Source organism: Aythya marila, assembly GCF_965140915.1.
Source record: "Aythya marila genome assembly, chromosome: 4".
In the NCBI taxonomy this organism is placed as follows: Eukaryota; Metazoa; Chordata; class Aves; order Anseriformes; family Anatidae; genus Aythya; species Aythya marila.
In genome coordinates, this window is record NC_139045.1 from 67890807 (window position 1) to 67913031 (window position 22225).

The 22225-nt window shown below is 43.2% G+C and overlaps 1 protein-coding gene across 2 annotated transcripts in view; it reads right to left on the bottom strand.

The window, feature by feature from the left end:
• Window positions 1-22225, bottom strand: part of FAM193A (family with sequence similarity 193 member A) — a 76571-nt gene that overhangs the window by 40976 nt on the left and 13370 nt on the right. For both annotated transcript variants that reach the window (XM_082759368.1, XM_082759367.1), the window contains exons 2-5: window positions 6635-6700; window positions 3495-3740; window positions 1066-1232; window positions 619-786 (exon numbers count right to left, since the gene is read on the bottom strand). In XM_082759368.1, coding sequence (XP_082615494.1) covers window positions 619-786; window positions 1066-1232; window positions 3495-3740; window positions 6635-6700 — 647 coding nt within the window. The remainder of the gene's footprint in view (window positions 1-618; window positions 787-1065; window positions 1233-3494; window positions 3741-6634; window positions 6701-22225) is intronic.

Sequence of the window (22225 nt, forward strand, 5' to 3'; positions counted from 1 at the left end):
CAGTCAGACCTTCATGTATTAAGTACATACACTGAGAGAACCTATTCTCTGCCCACATTTTCAGCTGGCTAGAAGCTACAATGAAGTGCTCCAGCATGTTCAAGGACAACAATAATATTCTAACAAGGAAAAAAAAATAACCAGCAAGCTCATTAAGCACATCTGTGACTTCATACCTAGAAAAGCTCAAATATACCTTCTAGATGTTACAGCGATTATAACATGCTATCACTATTATAAAATCAAGTCTGTTCAACAAGGTAAGATCCTCATGTGGGGAAAGCTAAACAGGGTCTTATTATTAACAGTAATCATCTCAATATCTTTTGAGGAATAAGATTCTTGGAATTCTTCCATGATTATCCATTAATATCCCTATTGCAAATAGCATACAGAAGTAATATTTTTCCATACATTCAGTCTAGCATTTTAAAATCCCATGTGAAGCACAGCAAACTCTTCTGACTTTTAATTCTAATGGACAGGCAACCATTCTAAATCAACTGACTTAGAGATGGTAAATAACATTTTATTAAAAAAAGCAATGCTCCAAGTTACTTGGAACTCATTAAAAAATATCCCCTCAGTAATTAATATATAGTTTTCGAAGTGCCATACCTATCCACCAGCTCTTTCATTCCTTCTTTATCTGGTACCAAAGATTGGTCTTGGTCATCTGCCAAAGGGGTCCCAGCTTGGCGATATATACATCGAACCATGTATCTTACTTCTGACCAGTAATTTTGAAGCTGCTGAGATTCACGTTCAGTCTCTGCTGAAATTTCTCTGCAAATCATGACAAAAATAGTTACTGTCAATTTGTACATCACATAGGTGTATCGATCCCTACTATTCTGAAGATGCTCTTCAAGAAAAGCCTCAAGTGTCTAAAAATGTCTAAAACCAGAGTACGTGGTGAAAATACAGCACAAAACTAGATAAGAGTCACTACTATTGTCAGATGAGTAGTTCAAGCATCTCATCTGCTCACAAACATAACAAACACAATACTGCTGAAGGTCTGGCTACAGGCATTATGCTACTGAGTTTCAATTCAGTTCCTACCTGCGCTCATTACAGGCCTCACAGTTGCATGCTATGTCTGAAGGAGAGGAATTGCTAAGATCTGCAGCAGGCACCGTCTGCGCACCAACAGTTATCCTTCCTCCTCCTACAGATTCCTGCTGTGATCCACTGTTTCCAAGAGGCATGTGCAAAAGGAAGTCTTGGCTCTGAAAGGAAAAAAAACACTGGTAGCAACTTTGGTTTGTAAGGTACAAGTGTAGAATGTTAATAGATAGGCAAATAATATGACAATTCTTAGTGCTGAATATATTTTGGGAGAAGACCACCAGGCACAGAGAATTTATCTTTGAAAAGACCAATAAATGCACGAGATGGACTGAGAAAGCCAGTAATGTAAATAGAGTTCCATTTCTAATAATGGATGCACGTTGGTTATAATTATCACTTTTATGCTCTCCAGCATAAACAATGAACTAAGCTCAGGGGAAGCTTGCATCATCCACGATTAACCATATAAACTAGTCATCTCTCTTCCGTCTCTTACTTGACAGTGTGTTTGACTTCTGCAGTTTAACAATCCATTCCAGCAGAAAGCATGCAGGCTCCTTGTTTATAACAGCGAGGCGCAGTGCTGTGCCGTGATGGATGTCAGCACCAAACCCCAGTACCAGCAGCTTCCCACCTCCTGCGTGCAGTGCTGCTCAGCCCTAGCAGATGACAGAGCTCTCTCTGCAGCCTGCTGGTATTCTGGGCTCCAGTTTCTTTCTCCTCTGTGCTCCAACCCTAGTACAGCACGCTGCCCCTCCTGCACCTCCCAGGGCTGCCACCAGTTGTTTGTGAGGCCAGGCAGAAACCTCTCCCACAGCAGGAGAATGGCAGAGGGCTTTTTGTGCTTCGCTCCACATCCTGGAGCAGGATGCAGGCAGATGTTACACCAAACCTGCCCGCACCTACTGCCAACAAGAGCAGTTTCTGGGGATGGTGCTGAAGCAATGCAAGCGTCAGAACATCCAGGTAACGACAGCAACAGAAGATAGAGCACAAAAAATCTGTACAAAGCCACTTACATGCTGGTCTGCAGTGACTGCTAATGAATTTTTGAGCTCCTCCCCCCGTTTTTTCCCCAATTTGACTAGCCACCTAATCCATTTAGCTGCTTTAAGTTAAACTTGCAGACTTGGATACTTTGTTTGCTGTGAAAAATCACTCTTGAAACAAGGCAACAGTTGCTAAACATCATCTATTTTGATTTGATCTGGTGTATTTATAACTTAAGAATTTTAGGAAGCCAATCCTGCCTGCCTTCCTAGGATGATGTCTTTACTATCTGAGCTCAGCTTTAATGCAATGTGTCAAAACTTTTGACCCAGTTGAACAATTACGTGCTTCAGGATTGCTGTATTTTGACATCTCTAGAACATGTTCACCATCAGGCTGTTGATATAATCCCCTTCAATGTTATCTTTTGGGATTAATTTCGTTAACCCTTGTTAATAGCAAGAATATCAGTAAACAATAACTAAGTAGAAGTGATATACTCTTAAACCGTCCTTATTAAAACATGGATTAACTGAGCCGCTAACATGAGTTTCACAACCTATGTTATACCAAGTCAATCATTTTTTCACACTGAATTGTTTACTGAAATAAGATCTGCATGTGCCTGCAGGCTTGCGAACAGTAAAGCTCTCTACACAGAGATGTCAGCTGGAATCTATAACGCTTCCAATTATTGGAAGTTTGAGGCTGCCCAGATCAGTTGTGATGATTTGGTTCTTCAGTGGAGCCTTACAGTTCACTTCTGATGGGGCCTGGCTGGACCTGACATAGAACTTCGTTTGTTAGGGTGAGCACTGCTCTTACTGAGGTTGAGTTCTCATTTGAAAATACTTTTTCACACTTAATTGAAAAAAGAACAACAAAACCATTGCTTGAATATTAACACCGTGCATTTAATCAGTGCCTGCAGTGCTACAAAAATGAGTGATTGTTACACACATCCTATGCAAAGTGCTTCTTTATTAAAAAGGAAAGGGACAGTGACAGAACCGAGACTCTAAGCACAGTGAAAGAACAGAGTAAGCACAAGGAAAACTTAGTCTACTTCATAGACCACAAAGGGGGGGAAGTACATATGAGCAGGCAGAATAGGAAAACACTGGATTGAATGAAGTAGCACTGGTACGAGTTAAAGAAACCAAATTCAAGAAGGGGAAAGGACCAAGCATGAGATCCACTAAATTCAAAGGGCAAAAGAACAGTAATAGACCCTTCCATATTCAAAAATCCCAAACTCAGACCTCCTCATTTTTCAAATGCAAGGAACAACCTGCCTGTTCAGTTTAACTCGAGATCACCTAAAATACTTCCCAAGCACTCACAATTTAAGTGGCTCCAAAGCACAGAGCAGCATTCAGCGCATTGTAGCAGAACATCTTAGTGTACCAAAATGAATTACTTCAACTCACCACAAGAGATTGCTCTATTGTAGCATGCCTCTCCTCCTTTTCGACTGTTCGTCTACAGTCTGGACACACCCACAGTGGAAGATGCAGCACATTGTTTGCTTTTGGAGATGTGGAAAGTGCTGTTTTGCTAGAATTTTTTATCCCGCTCTCTGAAAGCGAAGTATCTTTTCGTTCACTTCTACAAAGAAGACAATGCTCGCCAGTTGTATATGGTGCCCTTTGGCCCAAGCCAAAGGTAAATGGTGTCTACAAATAAAGGTTTTGAGAGCATACTGGTTATTCAGAGAACACAACAGAGAAAGTTACTCTGAGATCTAAAAACAAACTGAAAATCTAAGTCATTAGTAAATGGTAAACATTTCAAGTATCTCAAGATCAAACACTGCAGTCTTAATAACAATTGTTTACCAAACTGGTATTATGAATAAATTCCATTTAAAGAGAACAATGCTTTTAATGGACATGAACTACAGGTTGCATTATTTTAGAGGGGGAACCTAAGTGCAAAAAATCTATCAAGTAAAAAAGGAAATCTTACAATTCCTTTTGTTGTTGTCATTCTCAGAAGTGAACAGGCAAATAACAGCTCTGAAGTCTGCCGTCACCTTCCTGTTCAGTGTTTGTTGAAACAAAGACACTCTCAGCTAAGCTTGTTGCAAAACAGAAACTTAGCTTGCTTTTAACAAAAAAAAATAAAAATCAGTGAGGCCTTAAATCCACAATCAGCTATTGAGTAAAGCAAACTTGTTGACTTATGAGGACCAAGGCAATTAAAAATCTCTTATCTCACTTCTCTTCTCATGCTACTGTGCATGAAATCATGGTTTAGACACGAAATGCTGATTGTTCACCATGACTGATGCTCTAAAATAGGTCAAGCAGCACAAGCCAAGCAAGAACAACTTCACAGGAAGTCAAAGTTGTAACTGACGGAACAAAACATCTTTTAATGGCAGAATTTCAGATGTGTTTGATGCTACAGCTACTAGCCCTGCCTAAATGATTAATATCCTCTGTGCAAGCCTCAATGTTGTAAAATGGTTTGGGTTGGAAGGGACCTTAAAAATCATGTAGTTCTAGCCCCCTGCCATGGGCAGGGACACCTCCCACCAGCCCAGGCTGCCCAAAGCCCCATCCAGCCTGGCCTTGAGCACCTCCAGGTATGGGGCAGCCACAGCTCCTTTGGGCAGCCTGCTCCAGGGCCTCACCACCCTCTGAGGAAAGAGTTTCTTCCTTATATCTAATCTAAACCTACCCTCTTTTAGTTTAAAGCCATTACTCCTTGTCCTATCACTATGCTACCCGATAAGGAACACCCCTCCAGCTTTCCTGTAGGCCTCTTACTAGGTATTAGAAAACAGCCACATTCTTTCTCAAAGGAAAGGCAAAATATTTAAATTTTATTTTAGTCATTCAAGCATCCATCTAAATACTGCTCAACACCAACACAACACTGCTTTAAAGATCCTGTAGGCATGTATTGCACAAGCACATATCAAACAAGTTCTCTAGGGCAAGGAACTAAGTCGAGCTGTAACACAATTGACTGTCCTCTTGTCTTCACAGGAAGAACAAATGAATTCCCTATTGTTGACATCTGAAGAGAACCAGCACAGCGTTATGAAGTTGATTTGTGGTTTGTGTTTCTAAAACTGACTCAATAATATGGAAAGAACTGAGAACTCCGGACTAATAAGAGACACATTGAAATCATCTCCCCAGATATCTTATCTTTCAGAAATTCATGAGAAATTTCAGAGATCTGGTAACAGAAGCTGATCTCCTCCCTCATTGATGCCATTTCAAGTATTCACATTTAAGCACTAGGGCAAGACAAACACCTTCTCCAGGTGTCACTCAAGGTTTTCAGGTCCATCATTTAAAAGGGAAGACTCGCTCTGCCTCCTTAAAGGCAGAATGGCTCTACAAGCAGGAACACATTTCTCAAGCTAGACACAGCTCCTGGCTGAGCTGATGCCTCATACTGACACCTAAACCCTGTCTGCAAAACACAGCAGACCACCATGGCTGTTCATCCCCTTAACCCTGAACATTTCCTTCCTGAAGGATGCTTTTGATGCCAGATCAAGTCTTTGCTGGTATAATGAAGACGTTTCCAACCTTTCTGAAGGCAAATCCTTATAACCATCATCAGCTGCAGAACATCTTCCAACAAGGAAGCAAAGTGGAGGACAAGAACGTCCAAGTTCACAAAAAACAACCTCATGCTCCTTTGCAAAGGTAAAGTTCAGCACGTAACACCAACCACATCGTGAGGACTTCTAGAACTTCATCATTAAACAAACAAAACACAGAATGGCAAATAAAGCAGGAGCAACTCAGGGAAATCCTCACAGTCTCCTAACTGGGCCTATATTTAACACAGACTTCAAGAATGAAAACCGAGGGGGTCACCTACGTAGCTGTTGTCTCTAGGCAGTTTATTTCAAACAGGGTAGTTAGAACCTCAACAAGATCTAGACGATAAGAATCACAACTGTCTATTGTAGCTCTGTCGTGCTAAAATTAAGTTATGGATTGCCATTTCTTATTTATGAGATTAAGAACGCAGCGAACATTCGTTACAACAGAAATTGAATCCAATCCAACCCAGAAATCACTTAAAGTCATATAAATGTATTTGTCTCTAGCAAAATCAGAGTTGAAGTGTACATTTTGAGAAAAGAGTTTTTGACTAGTCAAGCTTCAAAAGAAGTGTGATGGATCTCTGCAAGAAAACATCCAGTCTCACTTTTTCCCTCTGAAACATGTTCAGATATAACATTCATAAAAGAAAGTTGGAACTAGGACAAGCTGGAACAGAAATAACTGCCTCTCTGCTATGTATTTAGATTTATTTCCAAGAATAACTTTATTACCATGAAACTGCATAGCTTTTTTCACATCCATGTCCAATTTCAAGCTTATTATAATATAATTTCACTTTAGAAATAGTAACTTGCACTGCTTTTTAAAGCTCGAATAGTGAAGTTATAAGAAACTGGCTTCAGTTAGCCAAATCCTTCACGCAAACTAAAAACTTAGATCTTGTTATTGATTCTTCCTCTATATGTCACTGTAATTCCTTCTCCCATATTATGACTGCTTCCATAATACCCACAAAATCAGACTGCACGTACCTGGGAAACACCTGTGAACTCTGATCCAACAGAATTGTCTGTAAACTGTGTACCATTTAGCGAAACCTGGAAAAAAATAACAATACACTGGTCAAGTTGTATGCTAAAAACTGCATTAAGGATAGAAATAGAAACAACAGAACCTTTCCCCTGAAGCTAAGGGTTGATAAAACAGCTTTTAAAATTTCCACGATTGTTTGATTGCAGACATGGGAAAACCCATTTCTTCAACAACAACATTCTACAGATGCAAAAAAAATAACAATTTATGTATTTTAACCCTTTGTAGTATAGCTGTTTTACTAGCAGTGCAGCTCTGATCAGAGTGACTTGATACAGAAAATCAGCCATAAGCAAAACAAAGTTTTTCCTTCTGTATTTGGTTGCTTGCATTTTGCTTTTAAGCATCTATTGTGACTTGGAACAATTACCAAAGATCCCTTCCTTCAAAAAGCTGAATACAATGCTGCTCAGGAACGCACGCTGTGTTAACCAGGAACTCTTCCACAGCAAGCCACTGAGCTGCAGTCAGCTATCCCACCGCTGGGCCGTGATTTGGGCCAGCTTTGATTCACACCGAAACCTCTCAAAGACCTTTTCTGCACCCTGTTTTTCCACAAGTGTTACAGAAACCACACCAGACTCTGATGAAGTACCTTCCACAAGCCCCAAGTGTTTTCATCCAGTATTATTTGATGACACTAGAACAGGAGTAAAGTTAAGAAAGCGTGTGAATTGAAGTCGACAGTGGCACAGAATCCGACACCACGCTGCCTCGAAGAATAAGAATGTAAATGCACTTGAGTAAAAAAAAAGGGGAGGGGGAGGAAGTGTTTTTATTCCCCATCCTCCCTGTTCTTGAGCACTGGTTTCTCGCTTGAATTTCAGATACAATGGAGCTCCCACCTTCATTCTACCTCTTCTGTTTGTGCTAATCTCTTTTTCTTCTCCAATTTTCTACCTACTGTCTGATATTAATATTTTTAAGACCGCTTTAAAGACTACAACAACTAGCCCATTTAACTTAAAAAAAACAAACTCACATCTTGCATGTCAGATTTACAGATTTCAGAAAACATTTTTGCCCTGCTAACAAACCAGAAACTCAAACTGAAGCCTCCCCCAGCACAGAGGAGCATCCATCAGCTCTACTCATCCACAGACTACCAGCTCCAGCTGCTTGGTTTACAGACCCATCATCGCAAAACTGTCTACAGATGGACTTTCCAAAGGCAAAGTAGAGGTTAAAACAAGCATCAAATTATTACTAGAGAAGACACCAATAAGAAAACTAACTTTGGGGAGTGGGCATTGAAGAAACACCCTCCTGATATGCAAGTCAGACACCTCAGATCTAGAACAATGGGAGCAAAAAGATCGAATCAAGTTTGCTTTATTTTTTCCCCCTTTCCAAAAAGGGGGAAAACCACATTTTTTTGAACAAAAACTCTTCTTCATCAATTAACGGGCTTCCAGTACTGGAGGCTGACTGGGCAGAGGTATGTGAGTGCCTTCAAGAAGAAAGAAAGCAGTTATGAAGTTTAGAATGAAATCAGTAGCTGCAGCTCTAAAAATCTTTCTTGAGAAAATTCAAAAAAGACGAGTCTCTCAAAAGCCTTTTCATTAAGGAAATACATTTGTCTTCCTCATATTCAAGACACTGATTATAAGAAAAGCATCACCCACAGTATTTTCACATGCTGATGCTGAGCGACCACACCTAAGGTACTCAAAAATTCGACAAGAAAAGAAAAATATTGGGAAGTTTCCATTATCCAGAACATTTCACAACAAAATACTGATTATCAGGAGTGACTGCTTCATAGAATAAGGTGCCTTTTCTTTTGTCAGTAGCATTACATCTCTTGATCCTAGGCACTCTGCATTGTTTGTTTCAAAATATTAGTATAACCCCCCCCCAAAACTTAGCAGTGATCATAATATCTCAACAGGAACAAACATCAAGGAGCTAAAAAGAGAAGAAACAAGCAGAGGGAATCATCAAGAGTAAAATGTCTGTAGGCAATAAAATTTAAGGCACCATGTGAGACTTAAATGCAAAAAAAGAACTGAAGAGACAGGAACAGGGAGGAAGGCACCACTGACACGACAGGCAAGGGAAGGAGATGGCCAAACAGCACAGCAGAGAAAAATTAGAGGAATCTCGTAGGAGCAGTCCAAATGGGGCCCAAACAATAGCAAGCTGCAAACTGCCTGGTTTTAAACAGGAAAAAAAATACAATGAGATGGTCTCACAAAATTTAAGGAAATGAGGGGAAGATCTAAAAACTTGAGCTACATCTTTTTGTCAAGGCACAGGGGTTGTGAAGAGGAGTAGGCAGCCTCTGAGAACCTGTGAGGTTTGAATTAAATGAAAAATATTCTCACTAAAATAAAGGTCCAACGAGCTAAGGTCACGGCAAAAGCACCAGATTTATTTTCCTTCGTGTTCACTACGGAAGAGCTTCAAGATATCCTCCCAGTGAAAGCTTTCGTTACGCAGGAAGCAGCCGAGGAGGTTTCACAGCCCTGCTGGAAGGTGGCACGTAGGCAAATGGGTAACTCAAACCGACCCCCAGGAGTGGGTCACAGTCAGGATAAAGCAGCTCAGTGATAGAAAAGCTGCACGTGTGTAAACACTTGCTTTATACCTCACCACCACCAGAGGAGCAGGAGGTGGGTTTGGTTTACTTTTTAGTATTGGTTAAATTCTCAAAGCAGATGAAGGAACGGTCCCCATGTGAAGTTTGGAGCAAGAAAGCGCCCAAGCTGCAGCAGCTCCCCAGCAGCACCACGTTCATCATCATCCTGAAGAGCCTGCGGAAAGGCAGGAGGGCCGCCCAGGATCTGGTTACTGGGCCGTGTGTCAGCAGCTGCCATTCCCTGGGTAAATGTGAAGCAAGAGACAAATTAGACAGCTGTCACTGCTGGACAACCCCGAGGTGTGTTTTTTTTTTTTTTTTTTTAAACAGTCCTGAACATCTATTTTCAGGGTTTTTTTAAAGGCTGTTTTGTGAAGGTGAGTGCCAGAAACAGACCATCATGATCCCTAGAAGAGGAACCGCGCATGCCCTCTGCACCGTAAGGTTAATTAGAAAAAATCATCGTTTGTTCTTTCTACAGATGTTATTTACACTGAAAAAAGAGATCTTGCAAGCTGCTGCCACACTAATTCAGCCTCTTTAAAACCCCAGTTTTCTGGAAAGCAGGCGCACTACCTCAGCACAGGGTAATTCACACCAGAAAGCACGAAGGAGGAGGGAAGCCTTGCTGCAAGCACTGCTCTCAAGTCACCTGAATGACCTTGAAGACCCAGCCAAGCAATTCGGACGCACACACTCAAACAAAGCCTGTCAGGAGCTGCTCTAATGGTCTGCCACAATCAACACGGGAGCTGCAGCGGGCTGAGGGATGAGTTAGGAGATGGAAACACGCCCAGCTGCCCCGCGATGGAAGCCCGGTTATGTCACATGGCAGCACCAAGAAAGCGAGGGATGAAAGAGTCTCAGGAAAACCTCAGGAAAAATAAAGGCACGGGAAAGAGACTTGAATTTAAGTCATCATCGCTGAACCCTCAGCAGTCCAGAGACATGATGCAGGAAAAGCAAGGTATTTAATCACATTTCTCTTGTGGGAAAACAGAAAGCATCCCACTGACACCGTCACATGGACTTTCTCAAGCCCAACAGGGAAGACACAGACTAGCGGAAGGTTAGGTGAAGGCTGTACTTTATTCCACAATGTTCAAAGGTGACTCCACAGCACTTGAATTAATTCCCGTATTTTTCTGCAGGGAGGTGAACAGTTAAATTTGTTGAAACATAGACAACACGTTTTCTGTATGTGCCGTAATACTAAAAAAAGCCACCACTCTTAACCCTGCTCATCTCTCTCCCCAAAAACACCTCCGGAAAGCCACCAGGAGGTCTGGTCAACGCTACCTGCCCCCCTGTTGTGTACCTGCTGTGCCAAACCCCCCTGCCCCAGCTTGTGGGGATGCTCTGTATCACCTCCCAGCTTGGGGAGGGAGCAGCCCCACGTGTGGCCACCCGCAGAGCTCCCTCCCTCCCTCCGGCAGCCCGATGCTGCTCTGGCTTCTTCCTTGGGTGCTCTCCAGGCAGCGGCTGAGCCACGGCACTCCTCTGCCAGCCGCAGCTCAATCTGGCATGGAGCTGCTGCTGCTGGCAGATGAATGAAGCTGCCGGAGTCCTTCGTGAGTCCTGGAGACGAAGAAAGATGTCTTTGTGCCGTCGGTCCAAGGGATAGAAGACAGCGGTTTCAGGAGGTGGACGTTCAGGCTCCTGCCCCCGTGCCCAGAGCTGATTTAAGGATAGGGCACCGGGGAAGTCGAAGCTCAAAGAATGATTATAAAAAAATCACCACGAGGAATAGGTTCAGCAGGAGAGAGCCTGCCTCACTGGCTATTGAGAGCTTTCATGGTACCTTTCCAGAAGGATCACTCCACACGTGCTCCATCGTTCCCTTCCCCACTTGCCCAGTACCAAGCCCTGTGGGACAGGGCAGCACATTGGCCTCTAGGACAGCAAGGGTTTTGTTTCTTTGCGTGTTTCATTGTTTTTAGCCATTGCTCCTGAACATCCAACCATCAACACTTCTCCCTTTGGTAGTCTTTTTCCAAGCCCATATGATACCTAGCTGGTAGAGCAGTTTTCCAGAGGATGCGAGGGCTGAAACACATCTACTGGGCAGCCCCATCGCTCTGGCCTAGGCGCTTTAGTGTATTTTGGTATTTGGATCATTTTTTTCATACTGAAAGTACCCACCCAGAAGACAAAGCAAAGCACGGTCTGATTTCTTGCTGAAGAAGTTCTTTGCCAAAACCTGCACAGATCCCCTCCATGCACGCCATAAAAGCCCTCCAAGATCCCACCCAGAGCAAAACCAAAGCAAAACAACACCCAAGCCTGATAAAGCACAACACGATGTGGGCTACAAGGGGCAGCGTATTCAGCCTTTATTCTAGCCAAGTTATTGAGGGCGGTCTGAACCCGAAAGAAGCAGGGCACAGAGGTCCTGGAATCAGCCAAGCCATCAACCAGGACTGCACTTGGGAATCCCCAGGGAGAGGATGCCAGCATCGCTGCCGTGGCCAGGGGAAGCTGTCAGGAATATTTACTGGCACTCTGGCCAGGGCCAGGAGCTGCAGAGGCTGCAGTGACACAGCCCACCTCCGCCTGCCGCAGCCGTCCCTGTCCATGGTCTTGAAACTCCCAGGCCAGACTGACCTTGGACTGGGGAATTTTGGTAACAAGAACACAGACTCCTACGGATTTTCTGGGTGCAGCCATATTTTTAAAAGGTTCAATGCAAGAGTTTTCTTCCTAGCACTGGAGTATGCAGAAAATAAAATGACCCTGCCCAAAACCAAGCAGGAAAGTGATCAGCAGCGTGTCCCAGACTTCTAGGATCAGTGGCACAGCACTGCTCACAGAACTCAGGAACCTACCAGAGTTTGTTATTGTTTTAGACAAAAATAAATCCTGATTTAATTCCAAACAGCTTCTAAGCAGTAATTGTAAATTGGTAAATATTGGACTGGCAGCAGCGAAGACGTTGGAGGTTCCTACCTACAGGCATAATCACGATTTAATGTGATGCAGCAGTGAAACCAGAGTGAACTTCATTTTCAGGGGAGGGTTGGATGTGGACAAGGACCTCCAAATAGTTTTAGTAATCATGAGGATAAAAACAAAACATCCTAGTGCCCAACGCTGATTTAGAAGCAGTTGTGTTTTCTGCTTAGGAAATTGACACCATGAGCACCCAATGTTTAGGTGATAATTGCACATTTTTAGTGACTCTGAACAGAACACACTTGTACTTGCTAACAGATGCCTGCTTGCCAGGGAGTCTCGGTGTGTGAGCTGACACAGAGGGAGCAGGGAGGGCACTGATCAGCTGCCCAAATCACCAGCTGAAGGCCACCAGTGGGGAAGGTCGGGAAGCTGTCCTACAGGAACAGATCTGGGTTCTACTAAAGATCTTGGAGTTCCAAACAGAAAGCAGAGAAAGCAGAGATAAGGTGATTATGCAGAGATAAGGTGATTATCATCAAAATCAGGGTACCCACAACAAGTCAGCCACTTGATTCATTTTGCAGGCTATTAATCCATTTCACCAAGCCTGCTATTTTGGGCACTAACACAAACTCCTAGGCTCCCTTTTCCCAGCCTACCTTGAATTATTCTAGCATAGCCCGAACAACTGAGATGGGAAAACTTTTCAATGCATAAAAACACATCCATGAATCAGTCAGTGATGCAAGAAGTCGGTCCCCTGGGACTCCTTCAAGAGCCACTGGAGTGCTTGCAGTTTCAGAAAGCCTTTAAATCTCTGCTGAAGTCTGTGGAAGCTTTCCAGAGGATGTTATGAGGCTTCTGTGACTCTTGCTACACCCAAAATTTGAAATACAGAATCTGAATGCTACCCTCAAATACAGATCAGCCACCTTTTAGCTCTGAAATAATCAAGTCGCAGGAGAAGCAGAAGTTGCCAGAAGTTGAACGGCTGCCAGGCGTAAAGAGTTAGTGAGAAATCTGGCACGGGTTCCAGATGGCAGAAAGCACTCCGCATCCACACGGCTCATGTGTCGCGTCAATCCTTCGCTGTGCCGCTGCCTACCATACAGCACGTTTATGTTCGGTAGCTACAGTACTTAAAAGAAATCATTAATACAGCATATGAGCGTGCTCAAACCATTTTCATCTTACCATGCTGTTCCGAAGTGGAAATAGCCAAATCTCCACCTGACAGCCACGGAGCTGGGCACAAAGCAACCGCATCACCAACCCTCTCCGGGTCGCAGATGACTTTTGGGGAACAGGAGGAATTGAAACCAGAGCTGCTGCAGACAACCACGTCACTGAGAGATACCTCAGCTGGCTACAATAACCAGCAGTATGCCACTAAAACCCATTTAAGTAAGCTCCTGTGTGTATCTCCACGTGGATCCAGCAGGTTGGAAAAACTGCCTGTAAAGCACGTTCCCTCCATCAGGCCCAGGCGGTGGGATTTACATACCCAAGGGCTAAATACAGGAAATAATCTATAACGGGGGAAGGAAGAAGAGAGACAATGCTGGCACCACAAAAAGATGATTCATCAGACTTGAGAGAATTTGTTCTTGTTTTGTCTGTGAAGACGAGCAGAGATGGGGAAATGCCGAGCAGAGAGCTCGAGTGCTGCTCTCAATTACAGAACCAAACGCTTGCTGCAGGAGCCAGCGAGGCTGCTGCCAAGTAGGTCACTCCTTTAGCCCTCCAAAAGGTAAGGCACAATACTCCTCCAGCTTGTTAGGAACAACATTAAACCTATTCTGAGTTGGAGGTATACCTGGCGATACGCAATCGTCACATTAATCCAAAATGTGATATTCTCTACCCAAGCACCTCCACAGAAAACACCTAAGACTTGTTCTCTCCAGGTTAACTCGTGCTGCTATTAAGTTCGTGAGATCCCAGGTCAACTTATTTCGAGCTCACTAAACAGGCTTCTTGTTCACAATTTCCTGGAAGATGCTCATTATTCATCCTCTGGAAGAGTCGGGTCATTTTGGTGACATTTGATTGCAATTCGCATCTTGTTAATGTAGAAACACAGACTTGGAGTATTTTCTCCATGAAGTCAAGCCACACCATTACTGAATTTGACTAACCCACAAGACAATTTCTTTGAAGGCTTCCCTTCTTCAGCAAGTCACATCACTGAAAACTCCTCACTGGGACAGATGTAAACAGAACACTATCTCCATAGCTTAGGAAAAAGCATTCATAAAAAAAATTGTCAAGGATAAGGGAGGTCAGACAGGCTGACAAGCTGAGGGCCGGGACGCTTTATGTAGAAAACTTGATTTACCTTGCATATAGATAACGAAGTAAGCTGACTGACTATGACTCAAAGCCCCTACAAAATGATGTCTCAGGATCCCAAATATGATTTGCTTCTTCTCCAACAGTAAAATAGGACCTCTGATATTAAGGCAAAATGGCAATAGAGTTTGCAACAGAAGCTCATATTATTTCCAAGCAAATACTTTTTCCCAGAATTAGTATCTACCATAATTACTGTCCAAGCTATGGAGAAGAATGATATAAATAAGGAACTGCAAGGCTGAGGTGTATACTGGACTTTACTGGACTTGCCCTAGTAGACCAATACTTCCCAGTTTTACTAAAGTTACAAGTTCGGAGTGAAGCTGGGTTGGGAGGCTGTCCCTGGCTCACCCTTTTTGGGAGATATCCAAAACCAAAGCCCAAATGACAAGCCTCTGCTACCTCCTGCGAAAACTCAAGCCCGAGTTACTCGGCCAACAAAACTGTGTGCCAAAAGGGTTTTTTTTTTTTTTGTGTTTGTTCTGAAAACATGATTTAACCATTTACATGCCCATCACAGGGCCGAGTGACCTGTACACAGTCCTGCTGTTCAGCATCAGGCATGAGGATTCATAGCTGGAGAAGTCAGAAGGCACGTGTTCTTCCATTGTCTGCAAAAGTGCTGGCCACGCACTGTTAGCATCTGCCAGACCAAATACATAAATAGGTTGAAAAAAGTCACCCTGGAAAGTATACATAGTCAAGGTTTTGTTTTGTTTTTAACCTGATGACATACAAAAACCTCAGAAATAGAGCAGGAAGGAAATCAGACAGCATTGAACAAAGAAGAAGAGAAAAAAAAACAACAATCTTCTTGCAATGTTAAATCTTTAAAGGATGCGAGTCCTCTGAAAACAGGTAAAAGCAACACTTCCTGTGAATTTACACAGAATTGTTTATTAGCCAGCTGCATCTTCTTGCCTTTGGGTCCTCAGAGAGGATATAACAATTCTGCTCTAACACAGTAATCAAAACTGACTCGACTCCAAACAGCCACTTCAATTCACAAACCACCAATCCATCAAACCTTGATTGACAAAAAGCTGTGCTCAGAAACAGCCGTCTTGAGTGAGCTGAGCTACACCGCAAATAAAGGTGCCTGAAAGTATCCCAGAGAAGTTTTTGTTTTTTAATCCTACCTACAAAAGACAACTTTGAAGTAGCACTTTCAAAAGAATGCTGACATTGTTATCCTGTAATGATTTTTAAGAGAGCAGCGCCCATATATTCTGAGCTCTTCCTCCTGTACATTATTCAACAGCACACGTTTTTTTTCTTTTGGCTGAAACAACCTGAAATACATCCTCCAGGAAACGAGCACCTGTTAGGAAATACGGAGTTCACAGGTCATAGTGCCAACAGCACGAAAATCTTCGCACGCAGGAAAAACAGCTGGGATCTCGACAAGAAATGGGAAGCATTCATAAAGAAAAATTAAAAAGATAATTGGACAACGATCTACAATTGTTTAATTTCCAATTTAAAAGAAAGGTTATACTAAAGAGGAGTTTTTCATCTGTTTTCATTTGTTGAACAAGGATAAATGCCTTCTTTGGACATTAATTTGAATGATGCAGACTTGAACTACTAATTCCATGAAACTTACAGGTGAGAATATTCATTCCTACGTCAAGCTTAGCAATAACTCTCTCCCTGCCCCCTCCTCTTTTTTTTTTTTTTTTTTTTAAGGAAAAAAGTCTGATGTGACAACTAATCTCTATTAAAAACTATCCAAAGGGAAAAAAGAAATATGCATATATATGAATACACAGTTGTTTTTAGGAATGAAATACCCAGATGCTACCAGCAGTGCTACCTACCTCTGCAGGCACCAAGTTGAATTCCACTGCTAAAACCAATCCTGTAAAAGCTGTACTTAAGAAACATGTTTAAGTACTGCCTGTCACATGAAATTTGTATAACAAAGGCCAAAAGACCTTCCTGTTTGGATGCCTTTTCAAACTGATAGATACCATCTAGCAATCTTTAAGTAGGGTTTATGCAAGTAGCAAATCACCTAACCCAGAATTCATCCAGGCTCAAAAGCAATTAGCAAATTTCATTATATTTGTTTACTCTCAATCACTGCTCTTCTTTCATTACATCTTCAGACACTTGTATCTGATGAACAGACGATTTCTTGCCTTCTGAGGAACTGGAAAGGGTTAGAGAACAGGCCCTTGGAAGTCAGGAACACAATTATGGTGATCCTGCCTGCTAGGTAGCCACAGGAGAGGGTATTTGGTAGGAATACAGTGCCAGATACAAAATAATCCCCCTACTCCTCCATTTGATACTGTTGTCAATAGATACAAGGCCCAGGTTAGGATTTTTTGTTTTAATATGTTAAATACTGTGCAGCTGTGTACATGCCATCAGCACAGCAGCCACAAAGGTCAGACTAGCTAGGTCAGATGAAATTTGGTCACACTTGCACAAATATTGGTTATTTGTAGCATAATGAGCAAATACAGGCTCTCCTCTAACAACCGAGAGCTCTTTTTTATTCTCTTCCAAGCCATTTTATCAGTAAAATTCCACATTTTCTTCCAAGGCAACAGCAAGAGGAGTCACAGCATTTCCACGGCTCCCTAGACCCGCAGAGAAGTACACACCCTTACAGCCACCATGCTAATTAACAACTGATGGTTTTCCAGGACAACAAGCCCAAAGATTCATGTCACCTGGGGAGAACGTACCCCCCACCTTCAGAAGGAAACGAGCTGAAGCCAGCCTTGCTTTTCCCAGAAGCGGCACTGCCCAGAGCCCGCGGCCAGAGCTCGCCGCCCGGCCCCGCAGACGTTCTTCCCGAAGGAAGACGCACGCTTCCAAGCAACGCTGACGGCCGTGGCCAGCCTCTGCTGACGAAGTCTCCTGTGGTTAATGGTTAATTGCCCTTCCGAGGAGAAGGATGGCTGCAGGAGAAAGAGCCAGATCCCTGAAGCCGCGAGGAGTGCCTGTGCTGGCGAGCCTGATCTTGCCCTTCTCCTCCTTTGAGCCAAAAGCCATCTGTCTCATTCACGCACACACAAAGTCTCAGAATCACAATTTACATCGTGTTTAAGTACATAAACATGTACTAGAGAAATGTGCTGAAATCCATACCGTACTGCAGTAAGTGAAGGATACTGCCCTTGGGGGGAAAGGTGGATTTATCTGACTGACAAGCTCCGCTTTGCAAACCACAGCACCGCTGCTCGTGCACATCACAGCTTCACTGGATGAGCCGTTTCCTCACAGCATCAGAAGTACAAGAAAAACTCCTCTCCAGAATAAAAAAAAAAATCATTAATTTTGGTCATACAAATCTGTTTAACTTGAACGGAGGCAGAACAAGTGGAAACAGGATTTAGCACAAAAATATGAGGGCTTACTTAGTTTAACAAAGCGATGACATCAGGAGGAAGGAATGGTGAAGGTAAGGACAGGAAGAATCAAATCCCTACATTTTGCAGAAATCAGATACAAATCAGATAAACCATGGCTGCAAAGCGTGACATAAGCCTGTGCTCATCCTGTTTGTGATGCTATCTTAATTCTTTTCCTAAAGAAATGTTTTTGAACATAACCCAAATTATTGCATTAAGCATGGGGCTCTCAGCTCTTGGACTGTGTGTAACCAAGGAAGTACAGCGTGCCCATACTTGTGCAACCCATTACTTGGCCCAAGAAGACCATTTCTGCAGAATAAAGCCAGCAGCAATTAACATCCTTATCGTCTCTGTATTCTGTATGGCATCCATCTGAGGTACTGCACGTAAATTGAAAAATGGGAATCAGAAATTGGGCAGTTTAAAAGCATCACTGTGCACACATCTAGTGATTTGTGCTGATAATTGTGGAATGTCTTCTCTTTCATCTTAAATTCATCCCTGTCTTCTATACTTCACATTTCTGATCCTCAGGATTTTACAACCACCAGCTCCAAATCAAGACGTTTCACATCTTAAGGAAACGTTAAAAAAAGCCACAAGAGTCCAGGGCTTAATGAGCGTCTCCTGCTGCATTTGCAACCAAACATCATCTCAGAGATCGATTTTCTACCAAGATTCGGAAATGAATAGGGAAAAGGATTTGGGTTTACCAATGGCTTGTTCCCAACCTTAAGACTGCTAAAAGCAGACAATTCCAAGACACACCACGCTGCATTTTCAGAAGACACTGGGAAGTCTCAGTGCTGCTTCACGGCCCTCAGGGAGGCTTCATTTGGGCAGCCAGCTTCAAGCGATGACAAACTGGAACAGGCACAGGGACAGCCATGCAGGGCCAGCAGAGAGAGACCTGTGACAAAGTCCTCCCTGTGAGCACACCAGGGGTGGGAGGAAGATGAGAATTAAGCTGAGGAAGGGAAAAGCCACGTACAAGGTCCTGGAATACACTCAGCCTGAAGTAAAACACCACCAACCCCAGCATGAAGCATGTGAAAGAACCGAAAACCAGGGTAGTGAAAGTCTATTGCAAAGGAGGTTTAACCAGAAGGGATTTTGTTATCTCTACAGACGGACAGGACCAAAAAATGTTGCGCAGATCCCATCACATTTTATCCCCATTGATATCAAAAGGCTTTGTAGTGGCACAGATATCTGTACCTGAGTTGCAGCGTGACTTATCTTTGTCTTCCTGATACTTAAAACAAACTATTATTGGGGCTGATAGTTTTAAAGCTCTTACACGACTTAACTATGCAATTAAAGCAGAATTTAGTATTCCAAGCTGAGTGTAAAAGCACTGAAAATTTCCAAGATCAATCCTGAACCTGAAATAAAATCAAAGTTAATATTAAGCCCAAATGGAAGGAGGAGGAAGAAGCCATGCCTTTCCCTCATTTAAGTACAATAATTACCTTGTAAAGAGTTTTCCGCACACCATTAAGTGCTCTTCCCCAGCTCACAAGCGGAATGGGAGCAGATACACGAAATAACCGAACTAATTTAAGAGCAGGCAAGCTTAGACCTGAGTGAACGAGATCTGGGTCTGCGCTACCCAGACGTGCAGCCACCAGAACCCAGGCTCTTCTGAGGAACACGCAAGCAGGGGGATTTCTTTTTGATGACACACCACAAGCTCTTGAGGAGCTCGTATCCCCCGTGCAATCCTTTCCTTCTCTGCAGCCAAGCATGACATAGCACAGCAGAGCCAATCCATCCCCTCCCAGGATCCTGCCCTTCCTGTACTAGAAAGAAGTTCAACGCTTCTCCAGCAATTAGGCAGCAGCCTGTGCTGAAGAAATACCAACAGCTAACAACGAAGGTGATTCAAGTACTTCCCCCCCCCTGTACAACACCAGAAGTGCTCCGAGCAGGTAGTTCAAACACCCCAAAGGTCTTTCAACCAGCCCTGGCAAGTAACAACCATGCAAATGCTTTTTTTTTTTTTTCCTAGTACAGAGTTGTCAGAGATCTAATCTGTTGTTTACACCTCAATAATCCCGAACAGAAACACAGAACATCAATGGGACTGCTGCAAAACAAAAATCCCAAGAACATGCCTACGAACAAGCTGCATTCCTTCCAAGGCGAGTTCGGGATGCTGCAGACAAGCATTTAGGAATGAATTACACGGAGCCTCGCTGATCTAACCGTAGATGCCCTCCTACAGGAATGATGTTGTAAGAAACTGCCCTTATCTGGTTAATCAGGCAAACTGGTGAAGGATTCATCTGACTCACTCCTGACAGCAAAATCTCCTGGGATATTAAGTAAAGCCCTGCAAGGGGAAAGGCATTACCCGAAGGACCAACCAAATGCAGCATCTCAATCCAGTTATGTGGTTTTCTCTCCCCACAGTACAGGGATGGAATTGCCAGGTGAATCACACGCTGTACGTGGACGTGACACTGACAATCAAGGCAGATGAATAATTCCCCGGTTCTAGGCCCCTTCAATTCTGCAAAATGAGCATTGATAAGAAGCAGAGCCCTACTTAATAGCTGGATTTCAGAGCAATCAGCAAAATTACTGGAGAAGACAGCAAGTAAGCTTTAACATAAGATTTGTGATCTGTTAGAAGCATACCTATGGACACCGAGCTGATCAGCTACAAATTAAGCCAACATCCACCTCAAATTATCTCAGTCCCTGTATCTCATCCTCCCCAAACTGCCCAGTTCCAGCTGTTTGCTGTACATGCATATGTCAAATCACTTCTGAAACGTCCTGCAGCCATGAGAAGCACGCTGCTGAAGCCCAACACAGGGTGTGCTTCACCTCCAGCTGCAGGAGGGAGGAGAGGACAAGCCAGGCACCCTTCTCACCTTGTTCTCTGCCTGCCCTCAGACCCCAGAAAACCTCAAGTGGCTGCCTGCAACAGCTCCTAAGAGGAGCAGCCATCTCAGCCATCACAGCTAACCTACAGGCAGCTGTGCAGCACCCTGAAGGTGTGCTCAGTGCTCACTTGTCACACCAACTACCCTTGGTGGTTGCCCATCCATGCAGGTACTAGTGACACTGCTACAAGCAAAACAGAGTCCAAAGATAAGCCAGAGGAACCTGAATAAGCACCTGTAAGTTAGTGAAAGGAGTTACTCACTTGAAGTTCATGTGAAAGCAGCAACCAATCCATCAGGGTTAGCCATGTGCATTCAACTGGAGGAGGCAGGAAAAAAGCAGCTAGAATTCTTTACTCGTGAGCAAGACTATCATCTACTGCCTAAAAGTGTATTCCCAGCTGGGAGACCAATGAAGAGAGGATACAGTCAGTACAGAAAAGAAAAAAACTCACCAACAAAAGCTGCCTCATCCCCAAAAGCCCAGGAGTGTCGTGCCTGACTGCTGAAGGATATAAACATCACCAAGCGCAGGAGCACTCGAAAGCTGCAAGCTTACTGCCAGGAGAAGTGGTGGATGGCTGGATGACACCTTCTCTGAGCAGGTAGGGGAGTGAAGAAAAGCACGGGACGTCTTGTTACAAGGAGATCCTAAGAACCTAGGCATCTACTGGACACTGAACTCCAGCACAAGTTCAAGAACTTGACTTCTTAAAAAAAAAATAAAGCAACCAGAGAACCCTTCTTCAGCCAGCAGTAAAGAAATGGCTGCCAGTAAACAGTGAGACAGTTTCACTGGATGCAGCCATAAAGTCAATGGTTATTGAAGAGGGAAAGGAAAGAAGAACAGCAAGAGACAGACCGAGACAGATTTAATATTGTTAAATAAGAGCTCAGAGAAGGCGAGTCGAAGGCAAGGAAGAGCTAATTCTCAAATGACACAAAGGACACAAACAAATTCAAGAAAACCAAGCACAGCAAGAGAGCAGAAAACATAGCAAGAGAAAAATGACTCAGAAAAAGCATACAGAAAATGAATAACATGCATAACAATGGCAAGAGAATAGAGGGGACAAATCAAAAAGGCTAAAGACACAGAATGAAACAATTCGCAGCTTGAGGCTACTAAGAAAAATCATTCTATAAGTACGTTCCTAATAACAAGAGAGAATCTGCCCAGTGCTGAATGAAGAGGGAAAACAGCTTTAGTCCTTACTACAGAGATCAGCTACAAGTAGGTGACGAGCACAATTAGCACCAACTAATGAGTAAAAACACCTTTCCAGAGTCAGACGGCGATTGGAAACTGCTACAGTGAAGCAGAAAAAAATATTAAGTTGGCTTTATCTGGTAACATTCGACTCATTTGTTCAGGAAGCCCCCTAAGCCATCTTGAAATCCCTAATCCTATCTTTGAAAACTCAAGTAGACATT